A 12,518-nucleotide genomic window follows, 5' to 3' on the forward strand; every position below is an offset into this window, starting at 1 on the left:
CTTTGAAGAGCGGATGGTAATGGGAACATAGCTGGTCTGCGTTCTGTTCTTATTGAACACTTACCATTCAGTGAGCTTTACTGCAATTAAACACTAAGAAGCAATACTGCTTGAGTGACTGGGTGTCACACAGTTATACAAAAACGCCTGCGTTAAAACAGGTTTTTAATCTCTAAAAAGTGTCAAAATGAAATGTTCTCTGCTTTCTTTTTCCTCCCCTAAACAGGAAGTTCAGATATTGACGAGAATGATGATCTTATCACCGTGGAGTTTGACGATGGCGACACAGGCCGCATCCCCCTCTCCCACATTAGACTGCTGCCGCCAGACTACAAGATCCACTGTGAGAACACACACACACACACACACACACACACACAGTCATAGATAGCGTGCCTACATGTGCGTGTGTGCATGTGTGGGCCTAGGATCACGCCTGTCTGCATTTGCATGAATGCGTGGTGCATGTACTGTATGTTGATGGTATTTTCCCAGTAGAGTGCTGCTAACTTAGAGCTATTCCGGTATATTGCTACTCTTTTAAAATAAATATTTATCCATATATAAAGTAGTTATTTGATGTTTTTTTTCCAAAGCCTGGTTCGGCCTGATGAGTGTCCACATCAAATACCGGGAAGAGACAACATGAAACACTTTGCTTACAAAAAATGAAAATATTAATTGAGCATGGCGCTCAAAACACCATGTAACATTACAGTGTTTATCCCTGTGGGCACTTTTTTTGATATCTGCACATCAGAAGCTGGTGTAAATATTTTCCTTCTTGCAGACAGGGTGCTTCCAACATGTTGATGTTTTAGGAGGGAGTGAACACTGCAGAGTGAACACATATTAAAAAAGACACAATGTTGTTAAAAATAGCTGATGATTGGCTCAATGAGAGGTTTGCATGAAACAGACAACAGCATGCCTCTATTTGGATGTTGTAGTTTTTTCTTGTTAAGAAACCTGAATAGCTATAATTCCCCGCAGTTATGATGAAAGCATGAGGAGCATATAGGTCACATATTTCAGGTAGACCCTAAAACCTGCTGGCTCTCTGCTTCTGTCCAGGTGCTGAGCCGTCCCCTGCGCTGCTCGTAGCCAGCTGCTCCAGGAGGCGAGTCCGCAAATGCAGCAAAGAGGGCAAAGACGCGGGAACAAAGCCAGAGGAGACCGCTCCCAAGATCAAAGGAAAACCTGGTCGCAAACCCAAACCCAAACCAGGTGAGATCATTTAACCGCTTCCTCAGGAACTGATGGATGGATTCAATAATAAAAGTCTTTGTTTTTTGTATGGTTCATTGGGGCTGTAAGCTTGACTTTTAGTATCTTCATTATTGTTATTCCACCAATGGTCGTTATTACCAACCCCCCTTCTTATCCTACTAAAAGATAATATCCTCTGAGTCTAATTTTACTTAACTCTAATGTATCAGTGAAAACGCTGGCAGACACAATGATTCTCACAGAAATGATTGAAATTTCTCAGAAAGAAAAGGTTACGTGTCCCATGGGAGGTAAAAATAAGATATAACTAGGGCACTGTACATTAAGTACTGCCATCACATTTGTCATTGAGTTGAATGCTGCCTTTTTTCTTCTTTGAGTAATTCCATGGGACCAGTAAAGGAAATCTCCTCACATACTGGAGCCAGATGTGTCGGCATGACATCATAAAATAAGAAATGGATTTCACGTTATTTGTGCTCATCATTGAAGAGCAGCGTGTTTCTCTCCTGAGTTACTTAATTATCCATTTGAGACAGTTGGAAATGGACTTCATTTATGTTGATTATTGGCAGTAATAATAGAAATGAGTTAGATGCAGTTTGTTTCTTATTTTAACATATTTATCATTAGACCATTAAAGAGGTTACATCAAAAAGGCTTTTGTCATCTTTGTCTTTTGATTAATCTTTTTAAAACAAGAGGCCCAACAAAAATAGTTCAAAGCTCAGAAAGATCTTTCATCCAACATCTCATGTTTGACCATGGCTGTCTCTGATATCACTTTTAATAAATTTGCAGCTTCGTGGTTGTTCTGTTAAAGCTCAGAGTCGGTTGCTCTAGCTGTAATAAATGGCACGTTGCATGTGTTTGCTGACGCTGGCCTTGGTTCTACTAGGTAAGCAGTTCTGAAAAGGCAATGTTTTCATTTTAGAATTGTTTCATTTGCCCATTTGTATGCTGTTCTCAGCATATTAGGCTGCAGACCACAAAAAGCATGAAGCCACACAATGAAAGCGTCAGCGTCTCCAATGTAAACCCATTTACACTTGTAAAAAAAAAAAAAATTAATAATTCTTGAACCTTTTTGTTGTTTTTCCTTCCTTATTTTTCAGAGACCTCTATGAACCCAGATGGCCGAGAGAAACCTGATCTTCCATCCTCCTCCACCCAGCCTGCAGAGAGACCCCCGGCTCCAGCCAAGCCTTCCCAGGACAGGACCTCCTCTGTCCAGAAGGCAGCTCAGGAGAAGCCCCGGCCTGCTTCCCGGCCAACAATGGGAACCCAGGCCAAACCAGGCCGCAAGAGCTCCGCCACGTCTCCCGCAAGTAGCCCTACGCTTCCCAACCCAATCCCCAGGAAGGCCAGCTCAGGCCAGCCTCCTGCTCCTAAACCCGCCCGCGCTCTCCCTCCCTCCCTCTACCCCTCCACCTATGGAAAAGTCCTGACTGTGGATCTGTACAGCGAGCCCAACCTCAGCTCATACAACAACCAGCGCAGAGACCGAGAGATTAGCAGCAGTGTCAGTCCCACCACCAACAGACCAATGTCCAGACCCAATATGGCAACATCATCCGCTGCATCCAAGCCAAGTGCTTCGTCCACACCCAGACCAACCTCTGCCTCCTCATCCAAAACCAAACCCTCCTCAGAGCATCACAGACCCAGCCACACTGCTGGACTCATCCCCAGCCCCATCTCCAGGCTGTCAACGGGCAAACCCGGCTCTTCGCTGACTTCCAGACCTTCCTCATCTTCATTGTCATCATCATCTGCCCCTAGACCCAAACTGAAGATGCCGTCTGACCAGCTTTCCTCCAGACCCAGCACCGTCTCCAGGCCCAAGCCTAGCCCGGGGCAAAGTGACGTGGGCTCTGTGGTGAGACGCAAGCCCCTGTCTGCAGAGCCCCTCGTGAAGCTCGACCATGAAGGAGTCACCTCCCCCAAGACCAAGAAGACCAAGGCTCTGATGTTGCTAGAGGGTCGGGGCGTCAGAGGAGATCACACCCCCATCACCACAGCCACAGCCAATCAGAAACTGCTAAAGGCTAAACCGCTGAGAGCTCTGGATAGAGAGTCCGGCCTTCCCGAGAAAGACTCCGCCTACAAAGCACCGATGCTGGCTAAGGAGAAGGCAGAAGGTCGCGGCAGTGCTGCCAGAGGACAGGAGATGGACACAAGAGAGGAGAAAGGTAAAAGAGAGGAGAGGAAGGAGGTGGAGAAAAGAGAGGAGAGGAAGATGAAAGAGGAATCTCAGAGTAGCAGCAGCTCAGAGTCGGAGGAAGAACGGGAGAAAGGGAAGATGAAGAAAAAGAAGAAATGCACCTCAAGTTGCTCGTCCTCCTCTTCATCCTGCTCTGGTTCCTCCTCGTCTTCTTCATCCTCGTCCTCTTCGTCGTCCTCTTCGTCCACTGATGACTCTTCCTGCAGCTCAGATGAAGAGAGGACCCCTACTTCTCCACAAGGCCCCGTCACCCCACCTCCAGTACAGGACAAACCCAAAGAAGAAAAAAAAAGAAGAAGGAGAGGAGGAAGAGGGGAAGAATGAGGTGGAAGTAAAAGTGGAAGAAGAAGAAGAAGAAGAGCTGTCTCCTCTCTCACCATCTTCCTCTCCTTCAACCTCTCCGACTCCGTCTGCTCCCGCTAAACCCGCCACGGGGAAGGGCTCCGGGCAAAGGGGCCGTCCTCCGAAACCAAAGCCCAGCGGAGGAGAGGGGAAGGTGGGGAGACCGAAGCGGAGAGAGGGGGTCCACCTCCCCACGACCAAAGAGCTGGCTAAACGTCAGAGGCTTCCCAGTGTGGAGAACAGGCCCAAAATATCTGCTTTCCTTCCAGCCAGACAGCTCTGGAAGTGGTTTGGAAAACCCACTCAGGTGAGGAGAAAAAAAAGCTCACTCATGGTGAAATTTTGAAAAACACCTACTGTATTCGTCCAAATGTTCCTCCTTTCATTCTGTGACCAGTCTGTCCTCCTCTGCCTCCCCCTCCCCCATCCCAGAGACGTGGTATGAAGGGCAAGGCCAAGAAGCTCTTCTATAAGGCTATCGTGCGTGGCCGAGAGATGATCCGCATCGGTGACTGCGCTGTGTTCCTGTCCGCCGGTCGGCCCAACTTGCCCTTCATCGGCCGCATCCAGAGCATGTGGGAGTCGTGGGGCAGCAACATGGTGGTCAGGGTCAACTGGTTCTATCATCCAGAGGAGACAAACCCCGGCAAGAAACTTACCGACAAGAAGGTAGGAGCCTGGCGTTTTGAAAAAAAGGTTTTACTGACTTTTACTGGTTAAAGTGAATCTGCCCCCTCAAGCAGGACTGGCGCTCCTTAAACATTCGTTGTAATTGTTAAGCCACAAAACTTGATAAATCACTATCTGAGAATTGTGATTTGTCACTCAGTAAAAGATAATTTTGTCTCTTGAAAAAAATGTAGTCTGACTAACAAAAGGTCCTATTCACATGTGAGAGTGTTTTGACACCTATTTCATTTCAGGTAATTGTAATTCATGAAAGGAGAATTATTTAGTTTAATCTCATAATAGAACCTTCCGCCTTCATTTGTCTCTCTTATTTCCTCATTGTAATACATCATGCTACTGTATCATTAAAAGGTCATGAGATAATCATAAAAAGTTCATCAGGACTTTTTTAGCCTGATTCATTCATAGCTGTTAAAGTGCTCATACTATGCTTTTTTGCATTTTTCCTTTCCTTTATTGTGTTATATATATTTTTATGTAATAGGCTTCCAAAGTGAAAAAGCCCAACGTCCACCCCAAAGGGACTTGCCATCTCCAACAGAAAACACTGTTCACAAACTGCTCCAAACAGCTCTATTGTAGTCCAGCCTTTACTTCAGAGACAAACATTGTAACACACGTTATAATGCTCGCCTAGCTGCTAGCGTGGCACGCCCTCATTCTCTGCTTCTGACTGGCTAGTAGTCCTTACCTAGCTACTGTCAGGGCACGCCCTCATTCTCTGCTTCTGACTGGCTAGTAGTCCTTACCTAGCTACTGTCAGGGCACGCCCTCATACTCTGCTTCTAACTGGCTAGTAGTCCTTACCTAGGTACTAAGCATGTGCGACTCCCAACAAAGATGGTACAGAAGTGAGATGCCTCACTCTGTAGCTAAAACAGAGAGCTCAACACACAGGGTGAAAAGAGGAGCTGCAGCAATGTGCAGTACAACAAAAATATTAAACCATGTAAACCTATTCTGATATAACCTCTTAATACAATTATGAACCTAAAAATGAGCATAATATGAGCGCTTTAAGTAAAATTAACGCACGTCAGTCTGAATACATCATTATGTGTGATTAGTTTGAAGTTTTGTGCTAAGACTCCTGTCCTCTCCAGAACTGGGACCAGATGTGTGGTCAGTCTTTACCAGCAGCTCTGCACTCTTCTATCCAGAGGAAAGACTTCATGGAGGTGAGAAAGAAATGAAGCATTTAACTTGTGTTTTTCAACTCTGGTCTTCAGGCTTCAAATCCCCTATTGATTATATTATAAACATAAATCAGACTAAAGGGATGCTTGGACAATATGGAGCCCCAAAACTGCATAAATGTAATTAAAGGCTATCAATAAAAGTTAAAAAAAAACCACTTAACTGAATTATCAATAAACAATGCTATTAGTTAAATAATAAAAAATAGAAGAACATAGCAAGCTTTATACCAATAAGTTGGTAAAATTTTTTTTTTAATTTTATCTATTTTCTTCTACTTTCCCCAAGCAACATTTTTCTCACCACATTCCCAATTTTCATGAGGACTGTGTGGCTAGCTAATGTTGGCTTAATTATTATCACCGGTAGCTAAACACACCAAGCCTCATGCTTGTATTACACACACACACAGAACGTCGAAGGTGTGTTGTTTTTGACTCTCGGCATGTGGCTGTTTGCCAGAAGAACATTTTTCTTTCAAAAGAAGCTGGAGGCAGCAAAAAAAAAACACCACTGGCTGAACTATTTAAAAATGACGGGTTTTTAGGACACCCCCCCGTCTGTCGCTAGCAATGACGACGCAGTGATTAGTGACGATTCTCTCCGACCAATCAGTAGTCTGCAGGTTTTCACGTCACCTTCTGGTATCGCCAGCTCGCTTGGAACCTCGACGGAGCTGATACTAAAAAAAGTACTTGTTAGCAGGTACCAGGGACTTTTTATCATAACGGAAAACCAAAAAAGGCGAGTTGAAAAACGCCATTAGATTCAGGGAGAGGTACTGAGACGACGAAATGAAAACACCAGTTGTCTAAATTAGTCACACTGTCCTCTCATCACTGATGTTTTGATTTATTTTATCAAGTGGTTGTGGGTCAAGAAGAAAGAAATGTTTTTCCTAACCAACTGTTGGAGGTGAAAGAAAAAACATAAAGCTTTATATTTCTTTTACTCTCTTTTTTGGGGCTTCACAGACGACAGGTGAATGCAGTCAGTTGTCTAGTTGGGTAGAGACTTTCATCCTCAGCCTACATAGTAGGGCTGTGCACTTAGTCGAAATTTTAATCACAATTGCGATTTCGGCTCCTAATGTTCAGAAAAATGTAGATTATTTTGCACATTAGTAAACTCCTATTTTGTCTTGTGTTCTGAATGGAGAGGACAAATGTTCAAACGGGTAAGAGTACGAAGGGAAATTCCACAGTTCAAGGTGTTTTCGCTGTTGACTTGTTTCATTGTTGTTTTTTAAGTTCAATACATGCAACATCTTTCCAAAAGACCATGAGTAATCGTGTTAAATAATCGCGATTATGATATTTTTCCATAATCGAGCAGCCCTAATATACACTAGATTTAGCATTAAAAACCTCTGTCTTGTGTCGCAGCGCGCCCTCTACCAGTCGTCTCACAGCGACGAGAACGACGTGCAGACGGTCAGTCACAAGTGCCTGGTGGTCAGCGTGGAGGAGTACGAGCAGATGACCCACACGCGTCGCTACGCCGACAGCGAGGACCTCTACTACCTGGCTGGCACCTATGAACCCACCACCGGCATGATCTTCAACACCGACGGAGTCCCAGTCATCTGCTGAACAAACACACAACAAAAAACTCACTACGAGTTGCTGAAACCAGATCACGGCCCCGACTCACCGCTGAGTCAAACACCGACTGGTCTTTTCCAAGTCTAATCACTGAGCTTCATGATGGATCTTTCAATGAACTCAACCGCTCCGACACAATAGTACACTTCAGACTGACTGTCTCGAGCAGCTTCCACTACAGAGACAGGAGACACTATAGACAGTATTACATGGAACAAGTCTCCTGAAAAACCTTTGCACACACAGACTCCATCAAACTATTTTACTTGTTCGTGTTCATGGGAAAGCTTCTGAACACACACAAGCACTTCAGTCCCCTTTTACATGTAAATATCTGCAGAAACACACACACACACACACACACACACATGCACAGACATGTAAATACTCCCCTCCATGTAATACACACACACAGTTATATAGAGGAAAATATGAGTGTTTTATTTTCATGTAATAGATTTATGTCAGAGTACTTTTTTCTAAAGAGGTAAACAGTCGAGAAGCTTTAATGAACTGTGAATGATGATACAGGAGAGAGGACCGTGTCCGTCCGTCCGTCTTCCCTCTGCACTGGCAGGACGGACGGATGGACGGACGCAGGCGGCGGTGATGTGACGTTGTGATTATGATGTTGCAGTGGTGATGTTACAGGTCATGTTACAGTCATATAAATGTATCTACAGAACAGCAGGAGCGACAGACAGAGAAAGAGACGCACAGTCCCAACAGAGAGCACTTAAATAAATTAAAAACACTTAAAGTCTATCCTCCTTTAATTTAACCCCTTTGATTCACCGTGACAATCCTAATACGGGCAGGCAAACTGTCCCGCGTGCTACTAAAACTCCCTCAGAGACTCAGGCTTAAAGAGAGAGGAAGGAATCTTGTACTATTAAAAGTACTTCCCATTTTCATCTTTGAGTTCTTATCTTAAAGGAAAAATCCACCCAGAGAACACGTAAACACTATGAAAGCAGCTGATGTTGATGCATCTTTTATGTAGTCGCTTGCCCATTTTTGCACTGAGGTTGAGCAACAACGCAGTGCGAAAGAGGATCCCTAGAGGATGTAGAGACACCAGTTTCTCTACCTGACAGAAGCCTCAATAGAGACGCAGCATAGCAACAATATTTAATGACTGGTGGATGTTGAAAAGCATACTGGGAAACGTAGGACAAAAATGGGTAACCAAGAAAAGTAAACTACAACACTTGATCACAAAGTGACTCCGTGAATGCACTGAACAAGTTGATGTGTTGACAGTGTTGGGGTCCTAAAGGGTGGATTTGTCCTTTTTTTTAAGGTGTTTTCAGGGTTGTAAACATTGCAGTCAGTCGAAGATGCATAAAGGTCTATGCACTGATTACATCGTGAACATAATTTAATTTTGACAATATCTTCCACAGATTTGCTTTGTTCATTCGTCTTGGCTGCATTGTTTTCAACCTCTAAATGTCCTGTGTTAGATTTATTTTTTTATTTTTGCTTCTGCTGTTTTATGGACATCTATCTTACCCCATTTGATCAGCCCCTCCAAGCAATCATCTTTGACGTTGAGTGCACTTTGAATGAGCTCCGATGCAGAGGAGACTCTGACTGGGAGTCTTGTATGTCTTCCTAGAGTATTTACCTACCCCCCCCCCCCCATCTGCCTCTTCTCTGTATGCCGGTGTGGCCCCTTCGCCCTTAGACACAGATAAACTTACACACGTTCTTCTTTTCGTCTCTCATAGCTGCTTATTAGCTGATTTTTTTTTCTCCACGTGCCTAGTTAAACTGTGTGAGACTGTTGAATGTCGTGCTCAGGGTTGTGAGCGTTTGGGCGGCCTTACTCTCCCAGGCCTTATGATAATGATTCGCCAAATCTTGTTTAGGTCCCGCCCCTTGCTCCCACCATCATCAAAGTAATCAGATTGGTGTTTTCCCCAGTAATGCCTTTCTTCTTTGTGATTTCAAGTTTAAACAACCCTCCGTTCCTGAGCTTTTAGTCCACTTTGTTACACTATTGTGTATAGAGTTTGTATCAGATCTATCTGTATCTATATACAGTATATAGTATACTGTATATGTAGTATATATCTGTGATTATCATGTTCATTTTCTTGTATGTTTCTTACCACGTTGCCCTCTGTCTGCTTTGCTGCAGAGATTGAAGATTGTCTTGTTGATATTCAATAGGTTTAATATTTTCTACTCTTTTGAGATCTTTTGGTTATGTCTGATTTTATTATAGGCTATATCATATTTGTACTCGCTCTGAGATGGCTGCGTGACGTCTCGAGGACAGCCCAAAGTGTTAATGTTGTTAATGTGACATATTCCCGATTAAAATGACAAAAGACGTCTGCCAGTATAGTGGCATTTCAGTACGGGAGAGGTAAAATGAAAAGTTTGATAATGTGCTGCTAGTGGTTTAAACCGGTACCAAGTGACTATATGTGCTGTTTTCTGAGATTACTCGATCGATTGATGTCAGAATATCTTATCTGCTAAAGCCCCAGCTGTCCCTTCAGGCTGAGACTCCCATTTCTGCTGACAAAAGTTCAAATGTTTTGAGTGACAGTCGGCCAAAACGGATCTCCTCGGCTGGTATCTCAGCCGGGGAAGCGTAATGGGTACACAGGTCGTACCGGTGTTTGCAGAGTGAACAAGTTCACGTGCCCGTTATGAATGTTTGTTTACCCCTGGAGCTGCTAAAGCACTTTTTGTCTCTCTGTGTGTGTGTGTCTGTGTGTCTGTGTGTCTGTGTCTCTGTGTGTGTGTGTGTGTGTGTGTGTGTGTGTGTGTGTGTGTGTGTGTGTGTGAGGGAGAGAGAGAGACTGATAAGACATCACACTCTTATCCTCTGGTATTACCACAAACACACATGCACACACTTACACACCATTGTAACTCTTTAAGGTGTGTTATTGCCTTCCAATCTCTATTTGCCCCCTATATCCATCCAAAGCCCAGCCTAAGGCCTTCAAACAGGGTCCAACACACACACACACACACACACACACACACACACGAACACGTATTGCCCACTTTGCCTTCATTTTCATTTGGTGTCATATGTTTTGAGAGCCTGACTTTGTATATGTTCTTTTTATCACCGTTTAAAAACTGTTAAAATGTTTGTTTTTGCTGTGATTTATTTTTTTCATTAATATATATATATATATATATATATATATATATATATATATATATATATATATAATAATGTTTTGCATGTTTCCGTCACTTGTTTTCCTGTTGCTTCCCCTCTCTGAACAATCGTCCACGCCTCTCAAGCAATACTGCTGACAGGCACTGGGAGCTAGCTGCTAGAAAGAGAGAAGAATGGGAGAGAGAGCAAAAGAGAGAATGGGAGAGAGCGAGAGAGAGAGAGAGAGAGAGAGAGAGAGAGAGAGAGAGAGAGAGAGAGAGAGAGGTGGACTGGAGGCTGGTTCTTCGTCTGCTGTTCCTTCAGTATAGTTGTCGTCCTGTTAAAGAAAAAAAAGATTATTTTGAAAATAAATAGAAAAATAAGTTTTGTAAATGATCCTTCACTGTCGAGTGGAGAAAAAGCTATCAGAATATACTTTGTACACATGTCTAATCTTGTAAAAATGCAAAAAGAATACATTTTAGAGATGAATCTGAAACCAGATATATTCTGCCACCCTATACTGTATGTGTAAGGTTTTTTTCTGTTTTTTACAGACAGCAACCACGTTTATCAGTGTTTCTTTGAAATTGTTTTAGTAACTCAATATTTTATAGTTAATCAATAAACAGATGGAACTGTACTGTTGGTGTTCTGTGAGTCTCTGGCATGAAAGCAAAGCTCTTTCATTTCTTAAAGCCTTTCTCTTCTGGGATATCTGTTGACATTTGTGTTTAAACTGATAAAATACTGCCCGTTTTCCCTTCATCCTCACTATAAGCAGGAATACAGTTTTGATTCATTTTGAATTTTAGTTCCATCTTCACAAAGATATTTTAAAGGAAAAGTTTATCATTTTGGGAAAGGCGCTTATTGCTTTCTTGCTAATAGTAAGATACAAAGATTGATACCACTCATATTAGTTAAATATAAGGCTAAAGCCAGCAGCTGGTTAGCTTAGCATAAATACTGGACTTTTACTAATTGAATAGACAGGATATAATGTGTTAAAGTGGCCATATTATGCTCATTTTCAGGTTCATAATTGTAATTTGAGATTGTATCAGAATAGGTTTACATGGTTTAATTTTCAAAAAACACCATTTTTTTTGTACTGCACATTGCTGCAGCTCTTCTTTTCACCCTGTGTTCAGGTCTCTGTTTTAGCTACAGAGTGAGACAGCTCAACTTCTGTAACATCTTTGTTGTCAGTCGCACATGCCCAGTAGCTAGGTAAGGATTACATGAGCTAGCTAGCTAGCTGTTTCTACAACTTCAGTAGTACAAGGCAGGATTAGCCGGGAGACTTCTTCTAAACGAGGGCGCACTTCCAACTTTGTGTGGAATACCTGCAGAACAGGGACATGGAAGTAGTTCTCTACAATTTATTTTGTAGATTCGGGTGAATTTGTGTGTGTTGTAGCCAGGGGCGCCATATAGGGGGGAAAAGTTAGGACAATTCCAAGGGCCCATGACTGACAGGGGCCCCAAAAAATTGGTAAAAACTAATTTAAAATTATTAAACCATCATCATTCAGTATATATATTTCAAATATAATAATACAATTAATTATCTCTTTGTTTTTACTTGTTTTTGGCAGTAAAAGTTAAATATCCCCATTGACAAAAAAGTAAACATCCATATAGACCGACCACCCCCCTGTATCTGCATGAAATGGTTTGGTCCTGCCTTAGCACTCAGTGACGTGTTTAGTTTCAGTCAGTAGATGCTCCAGAACTACAGTGACCACAATGTTGCCGAGTAACATTAAATCAAAATCTGGTTTTCAAAAAAGGAAAGAGAGAGAGGAAAGACAAAGGAAAGGGTGTCAAACTGTAACCCAGTTTTTCACCAAGAAAGGTGGGTAGCCTATAGTCTGTGAGTGGTATTAACCTGTTGGCTTAATGTCCATAGTGAAATAAGCTAGCTAGCTACAGACTAGTGTTAGCCTAACATTTAATCACCATTTAATCAGTGCAGGGAAACGTTTAGCAAGATATTCATATTAAATCATTGTCCCTGCCCCTTTTAGTAGACTTAACAGATGAGTCAGCAGCAACCCAGTCTCCCCCTAACTGTGCCCCTCCCTGTCCCAGT

At 42.8% G+C, this 12,518-nt stretch overlaps 1 protein-coding gene across 1 annotated transcript in view; it reads left to right on the forward strand.

The window, feature by feature from the left end:
- The window catches only part of tnrc18 (trinucleotide repeat containing 18), a 54,426-nt gene extending 44,320 nt beyond the window's left edge, over positions 1–10,106 (forward strand). The window contains 7 exon segments of the mRNA XM_078269908.1: positions 227–343; positions 1,075–1,227; positions 2,346–3,738; positions 3,740–4,103; positions 4,229–4,465; positions 5,590–5,664; positions 7,069–10,106. Coding sequence (XP_078126034.1) covers positions 227–343; positions 1,075–1,227; positions 2,346–3,738; positions 3,740–4,103; positions 4,229–4,465; positions 5,590–5,664; positions 7,069–7,275 — 2,546 coding nt within the window. The 3' untranslated portion in view covers positions 7,276–10,106.
- Positions 10,107–12,518: the final 2,412 nt, after the last annotated feature.

Source organism: Sander vitreus, chromosome 15 (assembly GCF_031162955.1).
Source record: "Sander vitreus isolate 19-12246 chromosome 15, sanVit1, whole genome shotgun sequence".
NCBI classification, from domain to species: Eukaryota; Metazoa; Chordata; class Actinopteri; order Perciformes; family Percidae; genus Sander; species Sander vitreus.